The 21,913-nt window shown below is 38.7% G+C and overlaps 1 protein-coding gene across 7 annotated transcripts in view; it reads right to left on the bottom strand.

Annotated features, from left to right (window-relative positions):
- CARMIL1 (capping protein regulator and myosin 1 linker 1) overlaps nt 1-21,913 on the bottom strand; it is a 281,411-nt gene that overhangs the window by 73,674 nt on the left and 185,824 nt on the right. For all 7 annotated transcript variants that reach the window (XM_032462599.1, XM_032462600.1, XM_032462601.1 and 4 more), the window contains 7 exons: nt 18,236-18,317; nt 17,367-17,466; nt 17,209-17,263; nt 12,367-12,539; nt 10,771-10,839; nt 7,927-8,020; nt 1,325-1,423 (listed from right to left, as the gene is read on the bottom strand). In XM_032462599.1, the coding sequence (XP_032318490.1) occupies nt 1,325-1,423; nt 7,927-8,020; nt 10,771-10,839; nt 12,367-12,539; nt 17,209-17,263; nt 17,367-17,466; nt 18,236-18,317 (672 nt within the window). The remainder of the gene's footprint in view (nt 1-1,324; nt 1,424-7,926; nt 8,021-10,770; nt 10,840-12,366; nt 12,540-17,208; nt 17,264-17,366; nt 17,467-18,235; nt 18,318-21,913) is intronic.

The raw sequence follows: 21,913 nt of genomic DNA, 5'->3' as shown, positions 1-21,913 counted from the left end.
TATGGAATATGGGGGGGGGGGGGTAAAATTTCTGAGTCCATGTCCAAACATGGCTTTATTCTGCACTCATGTCTGTTTGATAAAATGGCTATAGAATTCTTATTCCAAAACAAATCCCCCTAAACCTCATTTGCCTCTAGTAATTGAGATGGATGCTGAGAACTGGTTCTAGTTCCCTGGTAGGATAGCCTGTTTATTCTCTCTGGAGCTCTTTGATTTTTTCCCTTTATTCTCAGTGTTCTGACCAGGTGTGGGCCTTCACCCATTCATTCAGATAAATTTCAGTGGGTTGTATCAACCCCAAGATTCATAAGGAAAGCTTTTCTATTATTTTCTCTCTTTTTAACTTTTTTCTATTGTCTCTCTTTAAATTTTGAAGTTCCTATTAGAAGGCTATTGGTCATTTTTAATCTATTCACTATTTTGACTTGCTTTTCTCTCATATTTTTTACCTGTCTTTTTACTGCATTTTTTCTCTTTTCTCCCAGAGAAACAGCTTAATTTGTACCCTATCAGTTAATTTAATTCTATATTTCAGTTTCCATATTTTCAATTGCTAAGTACTGTTTCTTATTCTCTGAGTATTCCTTTTCATAGCAGCCAATTCCTATTTTATGGATATACTATTCTCTCAAGTCCCACTGAACTTACTAATTAAAATATATATATATTTTAAAGTTCTCTGCTGTACTCTGAAGCATCTGAGCTCAGTTGTTTGGTTTATCTTGTTCTTTTCTTTGACATCCTACAGGTTTTCCTCAAATACCTTATGATCCTTGGTTTTGGTTAACACTTTTGGAGAAAAAAATTCCCTAATTTTTTATTCTAAAGGTGGGCAGAGAGAAGAAGAATGAAGTAAAAGAGAAAAACACTTTAGTTGCTCTTCAGCACAAGTGTTAATTAACATTCAACAGCTTCCTGATTATTCAGAAGACTATGGGAATTTATTTCGTACTCACAGAAGTGAGATGGAATACAAGAAAAGGAACAGAATTCTCCAAAGTAGCAAGTTTGATTACCCTCAGATTTTATCATCCATAATCAAGAGTTCCTAATAGTTGTATAGAAATCTAAGATACACCTTACAGACAGTCTTACAAGGCACAAAATCATCGACAATGAAAAGTGCATATTTAGCATTAGAATTAACCTACATTTTCCTTCCTCTACATCCGCCTCCAAACTCTGCTTACATTTGCTGTTACCTTCAGAAATGGGTTCTTAACTGTCCCATCAGGAATGACTCAAACGATAGAAATCCTTTGTGCCTGGCTCTTAAAAGGGTCAGTTCAGCATGAGTCTACGGAGACCGGGGCCCCCTTACCTGCTGGGTGGTGCTGGTGACAATGCCCTGCTGTAGGCGGTAGGCCTGCTCTTGAAGGTATTTTCTCGTCTCATGATTCCGGAGCAGATAGTTTTCTATCTGGAAATTAAGCACATGTGTCTCTCAAGAACACATTTCAACTCAGCAGAGAGTTAAGTTAGAAGTCAAACAGCCAGCTGCTGAACTGAAGACCCAAGCATCTGATTTACACGTCCTGCCAGGGCAGCTGACCCCGCAAAACGAGTAATGGGGGAACTGGCTATCGCTGAGCTGCATCATGGGCGTTTCTAGTTAGAAATTTAACTTGCAGGTAACGGGAGTCATTTTTATGTGACTCAGTAATCGACAAAGATCAGTAAGCGCTTAACTGCCTGTAGGGTTAGAGACCCCATTTAGTGATTTCTCATTGCTTTCCTGCGTCTTTCTCTCTCATGAATTTTTAACCAACAAACAGTTCAGAAGCTAAATAAATATCCCTGTGGTGCATGGATGGTACTTTCTGAACCTCTCAGCCTTATGCCAGTGGTAGAATCCAGCAGCACTTGGAAAATTCTTTATTTGAAAGGAAAAAATGGAGAAAATAGGTACAAAATTGGAGGAACGCAGGCTGGTTCAACCCAAAGCCATACACCAGTTTCCTTAGCCCATCAGGTTTACATATGTTCTCAAAAACAGGAATGATTTTAGCAAAATTACCACAAATGAGAAAATGCTTTCTACAGAAAATGAGACATCTTGAACTTGCTTGACAATCTGTATTTTTCTACATAGACAATGTTTTATGAAAAATTCAAATGTACAAACGATAACTAAATTGAAATAAAGTATTTAAGAACAATACGCAATGGATTTATGTTGAACAAAAAAAAATGGAAGATTAACAATTGGGAAATGATGGATACCTATTAAGGTGTGTTTTTAAAGAATAATTTGAGATAATTAACTATGCTATCTTTTTTTTTTTCCAGAAGTTGTTTTTATTTGTTTTAATAATACAACTTAACTTAACCATTTGGCTTCTAATTTGTCACTATAGGTCCCTGGTTAAGAACTTCTAATAACTGTGAGGCTTTTAGTATTATTACATTTTCATTTTAATTTTGCACATGTTAAAATGACTACAACTTAATATCAATTAGGAACAATTAAAATACAGACTATAATTACTATTACCCCTGGAAACTATAAAGCAGAACAAAATGTATCATTCTATTAAACATAAATCAAGAAATTATAAAAATGAAAAGATCCTTGAAATGAAGCATCATTAAAGTGACACATTAATACCAAGACATTATATTACATTAATTTTCTCTTGCTGCTTCCCAAGAAGTCATCTCTTTCCAAGGTGACATTACCATCAAGATAAAATGTTTTTGCTAAAAAAAGATTTCTGCCTAAAATATGACAGGCACACATTGCCACCCAGCTCTGGGTGCTATTGTTTTGTTATTTGTTCTTTTATATTTGGCCTCATTAAGCACTGGCTGTGGGCCAGCTCTGAATGAAGCCTGTTTAATCAGAAAGCTCAGCTCACACATAGGCACTGCACTCAAGGCTGGCCCACACATTTCCAGACCTTCCCCAGATACACCAATGGTGTCTCACCAACTGAGCCTGAAGGGAATATTTTAGGGAAAAAAAAAATTCAAAGTTCATTTCTAAAAGCTAGTGGAAGGGAAAGGAAGAAAAACAATGCTTAAGTGTCTTTAATAACAGCCATGTAGACATCACCACAAACTATTTGCATCTTTAATTAACAGGGTAAACTTTTTTCCATGCACCATTAAAAACCAAGACAGAGAGCCCATATCCTAGAGGCTGGGGATGGGGGCCTGACTCAGGCAGGTCATTATCACACTTGCCACACTGGGCAGCAGTGATCTGGAGACAGTCAGTCAGACATCTTCAGTCTTACTGCTGAAAACAGCCACAGCACAAGAGGCAAAAAATAAACAAAAACAAATAAACCCCCCCCGGTATTGTAATAAAGGAATCTTATATTTTTTTAAAAAAACCCATAAAGATTGAGTATAGAGTCACAGCATTGTTCTTTAGTAGAGTAAAATTAAAGAGCCATATTTCTTCCAGAGTTGTTAAAATGAAAACTTGAATATGTAAAAGCATAGTAAGTATTATAGGGAAAAAAAAAAACTCCAATAAGTATGAGCTTTAAAGTCACCAATTTTCATTTTTAAATACCCACAAATTTTGTAATTAACATTTGCAGACTCTGCATATGTGCTTTGTTTCTTCTTTGATCCTCCCCTCTTTTCTCGCCTTCTCTGGTTTTAAGTACTATATATGATTGCACTTTTGTCTCCTTTCTTAGAATATTAATTATACTTCCTTCTAAATATTTAGTGGTTGACCTACTGTTTGCAATATACATTTACAATTAATCCAACTCCTCTTTCAAATAACACTACAATTGCCCCTTGAACAACACAGATTTGAACTGCACAGGACCACTTATAAACGGATATTTTTCAATAGTAAATGCTACAGTACTTCACAGTCCATGATTGGATGAATCCATAGACGCAGAGAAGGAGGGCCAACTCTGCGTTATACTGGGATTAACCCTCCTGCTGTGCAAGAGTCAATTAGACACCATTTCACAAGTAACGCAGGTAGCAGATTAGAGAGTATTGCCAATTTCTCCCTTTCATCCCTTGTACCACTCCTATCTTAGAAATTCTTTATTCCTTCTTTATTTTTGAAGGAAAACTTTTCTAAATACAGAATTCTAGGCTGTTGGGTTTTTTCCTTCAACACTTTAAATAGTTCACTCCACTTTCTTCTTGCTTGCATGATTTCTGACTCAAAGTCTGACATGATTCTTACTCTTATTTCCCAATATGTAAGGTGTATTTTTCTCTGGCTTCTTTCAACATTTTCTCTTTGTCTTTGGTTTTCTGCAATTTGAATATGATATACTTTTATGTAATTTTTTAAAAAATTTATTCTGCTTGGTGTTTTCTGAGATCCCTGATCTGTCATTAATTTTAGAAAAATTCTCAGTCATTATGATTTTAGATATTTCTTCTGTTACTTTCTCTTTCTTTTCCTTCTGGTATCCCCATTACATGAACATTCAATCTTTTGTAACCATCCCACAATTCTGGGATACTCTGTTCTGTTTTTCCTCTTTGCATTTCAGTTTGGCAAGTTTCTACTGACATAGTTCAAAGCTCAATGATTCTTTCCTCAGCTGTGTCCAGTCCACTGATGAGCTCATAAAAGGCATTTTTTTCATCTCTCACAGCATTTCTGATCTCTAGCACTTCCTTTCGATTTTTTTCCTAAGAGTTTCTATCTCTCTGCTTTTATTACCTATCTGTGCTTACATGTGCTTTACTTTCTCCATGAGAACCCTTAATATATTGAACACAGTTATTCTGATAATTCCAAAATCTGGATCATAGCTGAGTCTGGTTCTGACACTTGCTTTGTCTCTTCACACTGTGGTTTTTTCTTGTCTTTTAACACCCCTTGTAATTTTTTGTTGAAAGCCAGATATGATGTATCTAGTAATAGGAACTGAGGTAATCAGTCTTTACATGCGAGGTTTTTATGCTAATCTGGCTAGCGGCTGGGTTGTGTTGAATGTCTGCTTTAACTGTATGTGCCAGATGCTTTAATTTCTTCTATTGACCTTGTTTTTGTCTCCCCTGATGTTCTTGGGTTCTCTAGAAGCTCCTTCTAAAAGAGAGTATCTTACAGCTTTGCTCATTTGTAAATCACTATTATTACATGTGGTGTGTGATGTAAATACAATAGGGTCAGAAGTGTTTCTTGGCCTTTTTTTTTTTTCTCTCTCCCCTCCCTTATATGAAACAGGAAGGCTGGAGGGGGCTGCAGTGGCCTGTCTTCCACTAGGTCAGAGAAGGCTCTAGAATATTCCCCTGGATAGTAAGCCTCTGTTATGAAAAAATGGTTACTTTTTCCCTTCCCTCTGTCATAAATATGAGTGAATTATCCCCCAGTCTGTACTGTGATAATTTGTTGGGGCTCTTGCAACTAAAACCCATGTCAGGGCCTCCCTAAAACTTAGCCCCTAGGAGTTTTCAACTCTTTAACTAGTCCACATTAAGCCTCCAGCAATTCGTCAATTTTAAGCACTTTTAAAGCATTCTTGAGTCACTGGCTCCACTAGCTTCTGTTCCTGATAAGCTCATCTCAGTTTTGATTCACTGTGATTCTCTGTATTACCATCTCTCTAGTTTCCAGGGTGACAGTCTACCTTGTAACCTCAATTCTCTGGCAGATATAAGAAAAGTCACTGATTTTCTGTTTGTTAAGCAATTTTTCTTGTTTTTAACTTTTAAAAAAATTTAAGGTTTTTTTTTGGTGGGGGGGATTAGGTTTATTTATTTATTTATTATTGTTTTTTTTAATGGAGATACTGGAAATTGAACCAAGGACCTCATACATGCTAATCATGCACTCTATCACTGAGCTATACCCTCTCCCCGAGCAATTTTTCTTGTTGTGAGGATTGGAATGAGGACTTCCCAACTATTTACATGTCTAATCTGAACCCAGAAACCCGGTTTCTGTAGAATATGTCTTTTGCTATAAGCTGACTAATAACCTTGAGGAAAGTATAAAGGTAACTAACATTTGTATATTGCTTTTTGGTCTACAAACTGCATTTCACATATACTACCTCATTTGATCCTCATGGCTACTTTAGGCAACTTAGCCACTCTGTCCTTCAGTTTTCTTATGCGTAAAATGAAGATATAATAGAACCTATCTCATGGGCTTATTTTAAAGATTACTGTTGTTAATTTATGTAAGTCATTCAAAATACTGTCAGGCTCCAGGTAAGAACTATATGCTAACTGTCAGCTAAACACTGTTACTGTGTAGCTGTATTTTTTATGTAGATGAAGAAACTAAAGTTCAGAAAAATTAAGTAACCTACTGAACTTACAAAGCTGGTAAGAGTTTAATTTAGTCAGGTCTTCTGAATCCAAATCTGAGATGGTTTCTTCTGCTACACCACAAATTTCCCTCCCCATCTCACTCCTTGTATTCACTGAATGTCTAAAGAACATCCAAGCACGCACTGCAGGCACTGCACTAGCTTCTGAGAAAAAAAAAAAAAAACAAGATGAAAAATACAAGCTCTGCCTCCAAAGAGCTCACAGTCACTGGAAGAAAGAATGATGGAGGCAGGTGACTGAAAACAATGTCACAAGACCAGTGACAGCGCCACAGGAAATTCTGAGAAGACCACCGCCCTAGTAGGGGAAAGGGACTCTGAGAAGTCTTCCTGGATCCGCTGACCCTTGATTCAGTCTCAACAGACAAGCACCATGGTGGGGAGTATCACCTGGCTTAGAGAAGTGCTGCTCAAACTCTCCCATCACCAGGAGAGCTTGGAAAAACAGACACTGAGTCCCACCAATTCTGCATTTTGAACAAGTTCCCAGAGTTAGAGCAAAACAAAGAATAAGGGTTGGTAAGTGATGACATTGGCAATGAATGGGAGGCAGACAAACAGAAATTCCTGGACAGAATTTCATGCCAAGTTAAGGAGATTTGGCTTTATCCTAAAAGCCACTGGAGAGGAATGGATTGAAGGTTTCAGTCTGATCAAATTTACCATGATGTAAGATGGCTAACTCTGACTGCAACATGGAAAACAGACAAGGGGATCCTAGTGAGGGATGATGAGGTTTGAATAAAGGCATCTGTAACAGGAATAGAGGGAAGAAGAGCTAATGAAGAGATTTATGCTCTACAATCAGTAAACTTGGTGACTGACTGCCTTTGGAAGATACGGAGGGGGGAGAGGAAAAAAAAAAAAACAAGCTTAGGAGACTGGACAAAGATTGGTACCACCAGATGAAAGAACAAAGAGGGAAGAAAGATTTCAAAGATTCTCTAAATAATGCCATAATAAAGGTGGAGTAGGCTCCTTCAGATGGGAAATATTTGAGCATATCTAACAGTGGAAAGAAAGGTCATCATAACCACAAACAGAGAAGGAGAGAAGGATGAAGATACGGGAAAGTGAGGGAATGACGCACAGAGGGAATTCCAGCACAGGGCAGAGACGGGGGGATGGAGGCGGAGGGGTTGTCAAAGGCACTGTGGATGGCTGGACTTTGAAGGAGAAGCTATCCCTCATCCTCTGGGGTTGCCAGAAAGGAGGTGAGAACGAGTATGGATTTAGACACATTTATAGACAAAGATGATAAAGCGAGATCTCACTAATACCCTAAACTTCTTGATGAAGAAAGAAAGGAAGGCTCTAGCTGTGGAGAATGAAGGGGATGAACGTCGTGCTGATTACATTCAGTTCCACACAATCTCCAAAGGACCAACAGGAAGTTATCTATGCTTAGGCTCTGGTGTGTTGATGCTGTAAGAGTGTTATTTTACTCCACTTCAATTTCATGACAGGTTTTAGTCTTTCTTATTTTATTCCACCCCAAGTCATGCATTATGCCCGTCGTGATCGTAAGAACACAAGCTGATGTGAAAAAACCTTTGTAAAATACAAAGCCCTGTTCATACGTTCAGAACTATTATTAACATAATTCAAATACGAATTTATTACAATTAAGCTACTGATTCTTCAATACCTTCTGCAGAGCCTCTTCTGTTTTCTCAGGGTTTGTTTTTAAGGCTTGAGAAGCATCATACATAGGAATTGGCATAAATCTCAACGTGTAGTTCCTAGAAAAAAAGAGAAAATAGTATGTTTATTTAAAAATAACTTCCTATTACCTTAATTCAGCACTCTTTTTTAAAATCCCAAAACAGAGTTGTCCAAGTATCTCAGAAAATTCTAAACCACCGACCATCTCAGGCCCCTCGATTGCAGATCAGTAACCTCTCATATCCATGTGTGTGACCTCATCAATTCACACTGTCTACGAAGCTGACACACCTTTAAGGAAGCCGGTTTTGTTGTTCTGCTTTCAGTTTTAGATTACAGCAAGGACAGTATTTTCAAATTGGGACTGGAGAGACAGACAAGAGACAAAGGCTAGGAAAAAAAAGTCCAGCATCAACTTGCGACTTGGACTTCTCTTATTGCTAGTTAGTCACCCACAAAACTGAGGGTACCTTGATCACCACAGTGACAACGTATCATAAACCCAGGATGCTAGAGAAAAAATCGAGAACAAAACCCAAACATCTGCTCGCAAAGTAAAGGACACTAGCATCCATAAAAACAGTCTGTTCGGGCTCTGGGCTCCTATAAATAAACCGAGTCCAAGGCCACTGACTGTCTTTAGAAAAGCTTCCTGCCTCGGTCACCACCCTGACCTCGGCAGGTCCTTGCAGTTTGCACCCAAAATCAGCCTGGGTCCCCTGGGCTCTGGACGCCAAGCAAAGCAGCTGTGAGACACCGTGTCTATGTATTACCTCGCTGCTATGGACCAGCTGATTAGACAGAGAAGGCAAGGGTGAGTCATTTTGGGGTGAGGAAGGCAGAACCCTGCATCCACACACTGGCCTTGGAGCCTGACCACGCTACAAACTGCTAAATGTCCAGAAGACTGCTCACACCCACTCCCCTACCACAAGCCCAAGCACTGGAGATGCTTCTCTCCTATACCAAAAGCGTCTGTTTCTACATGACACTCAAGATGAATAACCTTTCGGGCCACGTTGGTGGCAATGGGTGCCCTAGAATCACACAATCAGCTGGCTTGTCTTTGGTCTCTAAATAAACAGCACTTGCAATGTGATTCTTACGGGTATTTAGATGACTTCTACCGGAAGAATAAATTAACAACTAATTCCTAAAATAGGCACTAGTAATAAAGAAACAATAAAGAAAATAAACAGTCCATCTTAATAATAGCAGTAATCTGGATGGATACCTAATGGGAAAAATGTTCTTCCTCCAGTCCTGACTTACAGGGAGGCTTAAAGTAAAATCAACAGCCAAGAAAAGGCTGTTATCTCCATAATTTTAACTTTTACTTTAGCTTTGTTTCAGCAAAATTGGTTTTGCTTGACTTAAGAGGAGCCAGCCAACTGAAACTAAGAGACAACGTGTCTTTTTTTGCAGCCCTGAAGATTTTCTTTTCTCTCATCCAATTTTCATCCTGATTCAGACCAGCCCAGGTTATTTAAACCAAATGTGGTTTCAAACCATTGGCCTCTTGGAGCACAGTGTACATAATGGACTGTAATCCAGGGAGCCCTACTGTCAGCCTGGAGATGCGGGGTACTGGGTGTGCATCCTCTGGGCTTCTCACAAGGACCTATCTGGGCTGGCAGTCCAGAACATCATCAGGGCGGCAGCTGTGCTGTTAGCACCCAAAGGCAGCTATGTGTAAGTAAATGTTTCCATTATAAAGGTTTTGTGGTACAATAGGAGTTAAGTGTAGGTGGTTCTGCAAACACAACAGGCTCCCAAGAAGGACAGTCATGGTGGCTGGATGGGGTAAGCTGCCTTCTCCATGTTGTGATGGCCTGTGGTGGCCACTTTGACCTCTCGGCTAAAGCAGAATCACAGGATTTAGAACTGGAAGGCACTCAGAGATCATTTACTGTGACTGTCTCACTTTATAAAGGAAAAATTCATCAAAAAGGTGAAATGCTTTTCTCAAGGTCATAAGCTGACTGATGACAGAGCTGGAAGCTGAATGCAGGCATCCAGGCCTAGGGTTTTATCCAGGGCGTCACATTGGGCATGAGTGCCACTGAACAGGCCATGCAAGGGGGGAAATCTGGGAAAACGCAAAATAATGAGCACGGCCTCCCCTTCCCCAGGGGACCACCTTCTATGGTACTGGCCCCTTATTTCCCTCCTACATTTTGTAACCTCTCATTTTTAATGCTATAAATCTGCTTTGATCATTTTTGCCATTAGAATATAATATGAGGACGAAGAGCACAGAAAGAAACAGATTTCTAGCATTTTTTCCAGCCACATATGTATTCGTATTTCCTCATTTGGTTTTCTGGGAAAGTAAATTTGGCAATAAGTAATGATTGCCAACTTTAGTCACAAAGGTAATAAGAAAGCCTTTTATAGAAATGAGACCAGTGAGCTCTGGCCTTACCATTTCATCAATTTTATTTTTATTTCCTGGACCTCAGCTTCCTTCTCACCCCTGGATTCAGAGTTGTCATCATGGGCAAAAAAAAGCAAGACCCAGTGGATGCACAGTTAAAACCACGAGGAGGAGGAAGCAGGCAAGGCAACCAGTGTGTACCCCCTGCCGCCCCCCTATCCCCCACCACAATCTTCGGCAGAACAAACATCTCCACCCTTGTTTTACAGACGAAGAAACTCACACCAGAAGAAAGGCAGTGTCTTCCCAGGTCCTGTGGCTGGTGATCAGTAGACTAACTCAGACCCAGATCTTCTGATTCCCAATCATTACTTCTATTATTCCATAGGTAGTACAAACACCAATGGCTCTTTCCAATTTTCCTAGAAAGATGTCCCAAGTAAAACTTACTTTTCCATAGCAACAGCTATATCTTGAAAGCCTTGAGCCGTAATGTTGTTCTTGTCCCATATAACAGTCCTGTTCAAAAACCAAATCACATAAATGATCAGACACTTAAGAATGGAGGAAATCATTCTCCCGTTGCACATAAATCTCTTACAGGCAACACTCTCTAGATATATTTGTACAATGAGCAATGGATAATGTTCAGCTTTGTTTCAAACAAGGGAAAAATGAGCATTCCACCCAACATTATATTCCAAACCCATTTACTACTCAAGTAGGATGAAAATACACACTTCAATGCAAAAGCGCACACATTAAGTTACCATTAAGTTACCAAATGCTTTACCAGCCAGAGAGCTCTAAAACCTGACTTCCCTGATATTCTCATAACATACTCTCCAAAGAGCATTCTAGCATTCATGTCTCAGGCTGAAGCTATTTATAAAAGATACTAAACAGTCTCATGTCCAACATAAAGAATTTCAGGTACTGAGACTTTTCTCCATTCGAAACATCTAGAAGTAACCTGGTATTTTCTTTTGTTTCATCACTGCCCTGACGTGGTGTGACCAGCCAGCCCAACCACTTTGTTCACTCTGCCGGCAAAACCTCAGTTACTATAAGGAGGTTGTTGATGTTTTAAACACCAAATCTATTTTGGAAGAAAAGTATTACTTTACTTTCAGAACGGGAACACTTCAGAAGTATTTTTGGACACATCAATTCACCTGACACGTGAAATGGCTTTTATTTGTCTGAATGCTCCCAGACTCCCGACCTCTGACTGCTTTCCCTTCCTAACCTCAAAGACGTTCTTTACGTACATATTGGCAATTTCAAAGAAATTGCTCCAGGTTTTGGCCTTTGCCTTCATTTTAGACAGAAGGTTCAGGCTCTGCCTTACACTGGAGAGCCAGGGAAACAACAAGAGCCCTGGAGGAGGAATGTGAATTAACTCTTCCTTCACCAGACTGCTGGACTAGGGAGCAACCAGATCTCTCTAAATGATGGATGGTAACGTGGTTACCAGGTAACTAGTCCCTTAGAGAAGCGGCTACCACACAGCTCATCCTTAAGGAAAGCCATGCTTGGGAAGCACTATGGATGAAAACCACTAACCAGAACAGTCAGCATCCAGTATGAACCTGCCTTTGACCCAGAGGACTTCCTGGATCCCTTGGGCTTTAAGTCTTTATACTGGCAGGAGTGGGAAGGGAAGATAAGACACTGGACTCGCAACCAAGTACAGGGAAGCCCCTTGTGTTATTCCTCCAGTCTTCCCAGCTCTGCTCATTTGGCACTGCCAACAAACCCCTCCTCTGCTTCTCACTGCCTTCCTTGAACATTGGTGGGTGGTCATCACTGCTGTAAAATGAGAAACCTCAATGGTTCTCAAGTGTACCTCACAGTGGAAATCTTTAAGACAGCAGTTTGAAGGAATGATGTGTCTAAATTTGGCAATACCCTCCCCTCCTTTTTTGATAGAAGACTTGAAACTGACGCCTCTTCTCCCCAGCTGGCCACCTGGGAAACTCAGCCTCACTCTGGCGCAGCTGGCTCCCTGAGGCTTGCTGGTCAGCCTCTGCCTCACCAGCCTACCTGAGCTTGGTGTTGATCTGCAGTGCCTTGGCCAGCATCTTCGCTCCCATGTCCCCCATTCCATTCCCACTGATGTCCACTTTGGTCAGGGAGGTGTTGCTTCCCAGGGCATTGATGATGATGGTGACCTCAGTCTTGAGTTTCGAGTCGGCCAGGGACAGGGACTGCAGAGGCTATAGAGAGAACACCAGGCAGCACTCACACAGCCTCATCAGAGCTGCCACCACTCCCGCTGACCCGCGCCATGGAGAATCATTAGGGGAGGTACCCACTGCACAAACACAAAGGGTCTCATTTTGAAACTTCAGGCTAAAAGACATTGATGAATGGGGCCTGAAGGTTCTGGCATAAAATGAACTTTTGGAGTCAAACAAGAAGAGCCTGTGTTTTAATGCTGAATACCAGCCACCTCTCTCCTAAGGGAAGCTGTAGAAAGATATGTAGTGTGGGAAATGCAGCTCTTTTGAAGTAGAGGATGGGAAGAAAGAAAGAAAAATACTACACAAAAATGTCTGTGCTTCAGTTTAGGTACACGATCCCTTTTCACCCATTTTATTTCTACATAAGGTAACGTGACATCTTAAAATCCTAGTAGAGGATAAATGCAAAATAAAAACCAGCCAAGATCAATCATAGCTGACATTCATTGAACACTTACTAGGATTAACCACTATTTAAGCTTTTTACTCAGTTAATCCTCCCAGTAACCCAATACTTAGGTATTAGTAAACGAGGCACTATTACCCTTGTTTCTCAAATGAGAAATAGAAAGGTTAAGTCACTCAACCAAGGTCACACAGAAAAGTAGCTAAACAGGAACCAGTCTGGTTGCCAATTTTGTGTGTTTAATTCCTACACAACATTGCCCCTATTAGCTCATCCTACATCTTTCTGATCTTCACTCTTAGCTTTGCTTTATGAGAACTAATCAGAAGACCTACTTAAAATCAAAAAAAAAAAAAGTCAAATATGTGTGACCTTTTCATTACCATATGCTGTATGGTGAATCCAAGCCAACCCACTCACTGCCCATTTAGGGTAGAGACTGAAAGCCACTCAGCCTGGAGACAGGTTTTGTTTGGTCTGCACAGTATGTGACCCTCCCTCACTCCCCCCAAAATATAGGGCTCCCTCCTTACACCCAGCTCACATCTGCTTGTTCCTGTCACTTTCCCAGCCTTTGGGGTATTTCAGTTTGTAATCCATGATTTCAGCCATCACTGAACTGATGAGGTGGTGAGAATTCCAGGACTTGAACCAACGTTGCTCTAAAAGTCAGAACTAAGACTTCCTTGGGCAATTTGGATGTCTTCCGGGTTGCGTGAGGCACCCTCTGTTGGCCCAGCCATGCTAAACCTTTCTATGTGCATATTCCATAAGCAGTTCTGACTTTACAGGGAAGTGGATGCAGGAAGCAGTTTCTAGAATCATCTATGACAGGTTCCATGGTAACCCGTGGAACTGGGATTCTCGGAATGTGCTGGGTGGACTGTCTGACCCACACACAAATCCTGGGCTGGATCCACATCCACTCAACCACTGAACATTGACTTCCAACAGAAAACCTGCTCAAGGCACATCTGCCAAAAGGCTCAGGAGGCGGGAAGAGGGTGTTGCTGGTTTCAAGACTCAGACAGCCACAAAGTGGCATTATGCATTTGGTTATAATTTTCCCAAGCGACTATACTTACTGTCCTTATTGTCAGAATTTGACCATGTTTTCTAAACTTAATACATCTATGATAAAATCAAAAGGTAATATAGTATAGTAATTAGTAGCAAAAATTTTTAAGTTAAATGGCATATTAAGTGCTAGGGCAATTGAGAACTCAGCCCAAAAGCCTGCACATGCTTAGACTCAGGCGGGTTTAGGGAGATGACTTCAATTTTCTTAAGATTCTACATTCAAGTAAATGGAAAAAAACTTAACTAAAAATGCTTCAGACTCGGGAAACTCAATGTTTTAAATAAAAACATATGCACTGTTGCTTTAATAAAAAAGCTGTAATTGCATCTCCCATCATTTCAGTAAGCTCTATTCAGCTACTACAAAAATGATATATTACGGTTTCTTCCTAATACTGGAAAACTGCCAAGTCTCCAAGCTGGTGAGCACCAATTCCAGTACTATATTCAAACTCTAATACACCCCAGTTAACACTTAAAAATAATAGGCAGAGTCATTAACGCGAACAGAACAGCCTGAGTTGCATGCACATTTATAAGGTCATCCCTTCATGATTTACTGCCCTTCCAGGTAACATACCTATTTGAAATCTTACTATTTCTGTTCGTAGCTGAACATGCTTAATCTGACAAGCTGTATCCTTGCTACAGACACTCCCAGGACAACCACATTCTGTTCTACTGGTCAGAGCATGGGTTTGTATGTAATACTTCAAAACAAGAATGCCTGCCATCTTGGCCCCTCAGTGTTACCATCCCTTGATTCTAGGGGCAGCTGCCTGACAACCACTGTCTAGAGTTGAAGGCAACACTGGAGCCTGTGCATCTAGGTTTTCCAACTGAACCTAACGAGCACTACCGGGCAAATGAAGTATTCCACGGGCTGTCTAAAAACAAGCTCTACAAACACAAGGTCAGAATATAAAAAGCAAAAACCTTTAAAAAAAAAAAAAAGAGCCCCATGGTGCCAGTTATTGGTGGAATTTTTATAGTGACGAGACTCAACTCCTAATCATTTTAAATTGTTTTGCACATTACTGATTCAGAAATAGGGGGAAAAATAGAAGGTAATTGCTTTTTGAAAAAGCCACCTACTTTTCTATGACATGAACATAAAAGGGTATTCACCATACGTTATTAGTGGCACACTTCTCAAATTTATAACTTGACAGAATTCACATTTACACAGCAAACTTTACCACCTGCAAATATGTTTTTAGGTGTGTTTAAAATATGAAGATTATCTTTAAGTAGGACACTTTGAAAATTATAGAAACAGAGTTTGAAGACCACTGTGTAATAATAAGCAAAACATGAAATTAAGAAATATTTTTTTCATAAAATATAAATTTTCCTAAAATATGTGCTCAGAATCAAGTATTTGAGGATGGCTATTAAATAGGATTCGACAATATTGGCTTCCCCAGTCTTTTCAAACTGGACAGATACTGGGAAAATCAAAATCTCTAATAAAGCAGGATGGTGTAAAATCAAATTAAATATGTCACACAAACTGCATAAATTCTGAAACATGTAAACTGTATTCTAATTATGCCTCTAACTTTAATAACCCAGTATAAGAGTAACAAAATATGGGGTTTATTAGCAAGTGAAGACAAAGAGAGGTGCTTGGATTCATTAAATAATAATGAGTTTCATTTCTAGCCCACAGGTTCGAAATTATATCCACACAATGAAGAGGCAGGACAACAGAATTTTCTCCTGCCCCCCCTCCAGATCAGAGCCCCAGAAAGCAGTATGGGCAACAGCAAGCAAGGAAAAGTACCATCTCCATCTCTCCTGGAACCGTGGCTTTCCAGGAAAATTTAGTTTACCATTATAGTAGAATCTGCTATTATTACCCCATATGAATTCAAGAGGGAAAATGATTACCTTTTTAAAATGTGACATTATCTCACATGAATAAATGTGACACATCTCACATAATTCAGAGTGATAGGAAATCACTCGTGACCTACCAAACTAGCTATCAGGAAACACGAATATGAATCTTCAGTATACAAACTGATTTGGATTTTAGGAACCATAAAAGCTCTTAAGTAGCCGAATAGGACTAAGATAGGAAAGGGATAGAATCTTAAAAGGCATCAGTAAAGTTTAGGATTAACATATATATAAAACTGCATATAAAATAGATAAACAAGGACCTACTGTATAGCACAGGGAACTATACTCAATTTCTTGTAATAAGCTATAATGGAAAAGAATCTGAAAATACATGTGCATACATATGTATGTATATGTATAACTGAATCACTTTGCTGTACACCCGAAACTAACATTGTGAATCAACTATACTTCAATAAAAAATAAAACTTAAAAAAAATCAGTAAGATATAAGATGTGATACACTAGGTTTCAATGAAAGGAATAAATGGTAGAGTGCTTCTTGCTTTGACCATAAAATGTCTTTTTTTTTCTAATGCACTCCTAGGGGCAGCAAAATAGGATACTATTTGAAATTAAATTAAATGAACCAAGTCTTAGCCAGGAGCAACTAAAGTGGGGGGAAATGTAAGAAGGATTATTAGAGCTCTAGACACAATTTAAGATGAGGGACAACTTTCTGAGTCTCTTGTAATTCTGCATAATTACTAGACAAAATTCAAATTAGCAATATGCTGTTTCTCAGCATGATATAAGGTTATAAAGTCAACTAGGTAGTAAAAATTCATGCTTGCAGACTAGTGTATTAGCTGAAGCTAGAAGTAGTAAGGTTTATTAAAAGATGGGCTTAGGAGTCAATGCATACTTCTTTTCATATATTAGTTACAATCTTTCTTTAATGAACTGAATGAAGTAAAGAGTAAGTAAATTTTAAATACATTCTACAACTGTACTAAGGCATAAATATTCACTGCATTTAAAAATAGTAACAATAATAGAAAATGTATGTGAGATAAAATTATCTAATAACCTTTAATGAAAAGAATATGAAAACAAATAAATGTATATATATATATGCATGACTGGGACATTATGCTGTACACCAGAAATTGACACCTTGTAATGGACTATACTTTAATTAAAAATAAATAAGTAAATAAGCCTATTAGCAACAGCCTAGTAGACATAATTAGTAAGAAAGGCAACAAACAAAAGATCTCAGGGAAAAGTATTAAAACTGATACTCACTGATTCTTCATCTTGAATCATCTGCACTAAGTTGTCCAACACAGGTGTCAGATTTCTAAAGAGATTTTAAAGATGTGGACAGTGGAATCAAATCAAAAGCTTTCAGGAGGCTGGTTATTTTCATCATTGTCATATAAAGAAAAATTCAAAACTCTTACTTGGATTTCATATTATTAAAATTTTTGCCTAATGCCAGGTGTTGTATTGATCTGTTTTTACTGAGCCACACTATTAAGGTAGACAGGTCAGATTCTAAACCTGGAAACAATCAGAGTAAATGGAGAATCAAAACACATGTAGATAAACAAATTCTCAGCTGGAACGCAATTAAACAAAGGCACAATGCAGTTGGATGATTTTCCGTACTGTCCTGAGAGCCCTGGGATTCTAATCGTTTCTTTTCCAAAGGAACTTTTTGTTCTCTGTTCATGTCCTATTATTTCACAGGGAGAAATTCATTCTCTACAAAGACTTAACCAAATCTCTTACGCAATCAGTGGCTACATAAAGTCAGCAAGGAACAGCGAGGCATAATAGCAAAAATTTTCATCTCTCCCCATCACTTTGTGAGAGAAGATGCCGACGTCCTGTTCACTAGGAGGTAACTGCAGTTAAGGTTCCCTGTCTAAATTTAACAGTTCATACTCACCTGCTACTATCATCAGCAGAAATGAAGCTAGTGAAACATGCTTCTGAATAAATAAACAAGGCCTCAGTTTTATTACTAGCAAGAATGCAAAAGGCTGGACTCAGATCTTTATCAATGTATTGGTGGTCTTATTTTTTTTAACTGAATTTGTTTTACTGCACAAACCCTGCATTTTTAGCCATGGGCTCAACTTACTAAGACTGGCACAGAATTATTCCATAAATAAACTCTGTTAAGTTAAAAAGTCCTATTAGTCAAGAAGTGAAATAAAAATTTTATGAAGGTGTCATCTAGATGGGGTTAGAAGATTATTTTCCCTTTACTCACTTGATTGAAATAATATTTCTATTTTTTTTTCTTCTCCAACTTCTGACTTACCATTATCGGAGATGTCTAGGCTGGTGATGTTGTGAATTTCGGCAATGCAGCCTTCTAATACTTGAGCACCTCCAGATCTCAGCTAGAGAAACACAAACCAAACACAGGGTAAAGTGGTCACCTATTGGAGGGATAACCGAAAAATTAAAAACAGAAGATACAGTCTTAGATGTAGTCCCAAAGAAAAAGTGAAAACTTATCAATTCCAAAAAAGCTATCATCAGTGGTAAAGAGCCAGTCACTAGTTATTATGTGGTTTCCCAAATCAGAGAAGACTGCGAATCATTGGAAAAAGATACTCCCATCACCCCACTCCCATCACCACTGGCAAGACAGTCTCCGTCAACCCACAAGAATATTCTTCACTTCTGACTTTTGGAAACCCAATGAATCCCTTTTATACATGAGAAACTGCTACTGGTTTCTTTGATTATTACAGATTTCTGGGTATAACTCTCCATCAAGTAACAGCAAAACAACCAAAAGAGACAATAAAGACTTCACTCTGAACGTCAATCACTGCCAAGAAGGACCCATCCCTAACTGTTCTATAGCAATGGTGTGAGGTCTCACTATTATAAAGCAGGAGTAAACATCTGAAAGTGATTGCAAAATGATTTGTACAAACTCACTGAGCCACTGAAGAGAAATATGTTATGTTAATCTAAGTATTACTATCATGGCTGGCTCATAGCAAAACTAAGGACAAATAATTATTCTCATCTCATTACCTCGTTCATTCTAAAGAGAAAGGCAACCTACAAAACCCAATGCTTTTCATCTTTTCCCATAAAACCAAAAATTCCTACTATGTGTAAAACATTGTGCAAGATACCATTTCCCAAGCTGTGGCTCTTTGTTCAGTAAATTTTACTATATAATGACAGAAAAGAAATGATCATTTACTAGGAACCCAGTACATACCAAGGAATGTGGTACACTATTAAGAAAACTAACATTTCTATGAATTTCTATGCCAAATTTATAATACAAGGTGCTCCTTCCTACTTGTTCAGGTTTAGCTGTGAAAATTTCAAGAATTCTCATTTCACTATTTTAGATGCAACATTTCTATGGTACTCTGGACCAAAACCTGCCAATTTCTCTGGCAGCTTGTATGTTAAGCAGAGTTTTGCACAGATCTTAGGGATCGCTTAATTCACGAGTATTTCAGCTCGGATGTTTAAATTCAGCCTTTTCTATTTTTTAAGGTAACAGCAGGTCACTGTGGGCTCTGAACACAGACAGTGAGACACAGAGGCAGACCTCCCTAGGAGGCTGGTCTACACTCTTCAGGGAAACCAAGACCAATCCACTGTACAGCTGAAGGGCTGCTAACCCTGTGTGTGGAGCCCTGGCCAAGAGGGAGCAAGTCCATTTCATGACACATTATTTTCTCGGGTGCTCTCTAGCTTACCCAAATGCCCCATTGAGCCCATCTTACGCCACCACCTCTAGACTGTCGTCAGCACACCCTACTACCCAATGTGAGGACCACGGACTGGGGGTAGTCTGTCAAGTTTGTCACTGAATGCGATTAAGTAAGTATAGAAATTGACTAAATATTTCAGAAACCTTAGTAAGAATAATTTTAGGCTGGGTGCCTCTAATAATAAAAATGGAGGGCTTGTATTTTTTATATCTTTTTAAATCTTTCTAGTAATTCATTTTTATTCCATTTTTGCCAAACTACTGGTTTATGATAGATTGGAAATTAAAAAACTAATGACAACCAGGTTCCTCATGAATAGTTTTGAGAAATACTGCTCCAGGTTGTGAAGAAGTGAATGTATATGTAGGGTCTATCAAAGTGAAAGCAAAAAATAATTTAGGCAAACACTTCAAAGAAACATAAATCATTTTCAGAGCATGAAAAAAATTATGCCTGTGAGGAGATAAAAGTTAAGTGCGTAAGCCTTTACAATTTCATTATTTGCTGTCAGTGATGTCTCTGTTGAGAAGCCAAATTTCTACAAGAAAATCTCTACTTCTTCTTATAGTGTACGGTAAAATTATTCCACTTGTGAAAATGGAAAATAAAGGTGAGATTTCAGTGCTCGATTCTGTTTATTTTACAAATACTCCTGACTGACATTTGTAGCATAAACCCATAACACTAACATTTTCCAATACTAAAGAGTATCAATATTTCCTAATATAGTAATTCATGAAGTACTTACACAGTGGCCAAGCTAAGGAAAGCACAAGGAGAAAAAACAAAAAACGTTATCAGCAGCAAGCAGAGTAAGGACAGACGAGCGAAGTCTCACACCACCACATACCATGTAAAAAAGCACTTCACCTAAAATACATTCCCTACATAAAAATCAAAAACTTAAATAAAAAAACAGCTTATCTTTAGTTACCAAGAACATTCAATTGAATTCACAGGTTATTAGATGCCTAAAATTCCCCCAAAGTGAAAGCTTTCCCAAAACAGTAAGAAGCTTTTCCATTACTGTAAATGAAAATCCTTCTAAATGAGTTTGCATAATTACAGGCTGTGTCTGTATGTATGCATGTAAAACTTGTTTTCAAATAACCCTCATTTGGATCTCACACACTAGCATTATTTAAAAGCAAGATCAAAGAGGAGTAAATGTAACTCAATCACTGAATACTTTTTGAAATGTTAAAAATAAAAGAACATTTCCTTCAAGAGAGAAGTGTCCTCTCACTCAAGGAAGGTAGAACACTTCAGCTGTTACTCATACTTCTAAGTGAATAGTTCTACCTAGTACCCAAATACCCATATTTATCCTCATGGACAAGAAGCAAGGAAAACTAAAATGTAGAAAACTTTGAATAATTCAGTTTCCTTCCCCAAGAACACTTGCCATTTAAAAAGAGGTGGCAAATATTACAGATTTAAATATAAAACAACTCCCCTATTCATCACTTTTTTTAACAGTTAATTTTTTATATTCATTTATTTTTTAATTAATCTTTGGGGGGGTTGAGGTTTTTTAATTTATTTTTAATGGAGGTTCTGGGGCTTGAACCCAGGACATTGTGCATGCTAGGCATGCACTCTACCACTGAGCTATACCCTCCCCCACTCATCACTTTTCTTCTATAGGGGTTCCATTTTTAATAAAAAATAATTTTCTATCCTGGGAAGTTTTCTCACATAAAACTGTGAACACCGGAGGTTTCTCCAAGAACAAAAAATGATTTGAGAAGATCCAGTTCAACATGTCATCTTGCTAGCAAGGTTTGATCCCATAAGGCAATTTAGAACCTAAGAAATACACACACACACAAAATTGACCCTTGAACAACTCAGGGGTTGGGGGAGTTAGGAGCATCCAGCCTTCACACAATCAAAAATCCGAGTATAACTTTACAGTTGCCCTTAGTAACCATGGTTCCTTCCCCATGGGATTCAACCAACTACCATGTAGTACCACGTAGGTATTTAGTGAAAAAACTCCATATATGAGTCGACCCATGCAGTTCAAACCCATGATGTACAAGGGTCAACTGTATATACAGTCATTTCCAAGAGAATGGAGATGGTTGCATTTCTAAATAGCTGCAGGTTATTATATGGCTTTATACAACCATCTTGCACTGCAGCGTTTTCCATTTTGCATTCCATGCCCAGCCTGACAGGACAGGGACAGTGAGGGGTGCAGCAATGACTCACAACGCACACAAGCAAATCCCGCCTTCTCC

Source organism: Camelus ferus, chromosome 20 (assembly GCF_009834535.1).
Source record: "Camelus ferus isolate YT-003-E chromosome 20, BCGSAC_Cfer_1.0, whole genome shotgun sequence".
NCBI classification, from domain to species: Eukaryota; Metazoa; Chordata; class Mammalia; order Artiodactyla; family Camelidae; genus Camelus; species Camelus ferus.
The sequence above is the reverse complement of the archived record's forward strand: the minus strand, read 5'-3'. Positions and strand labels throughout refer to the sequence as shown.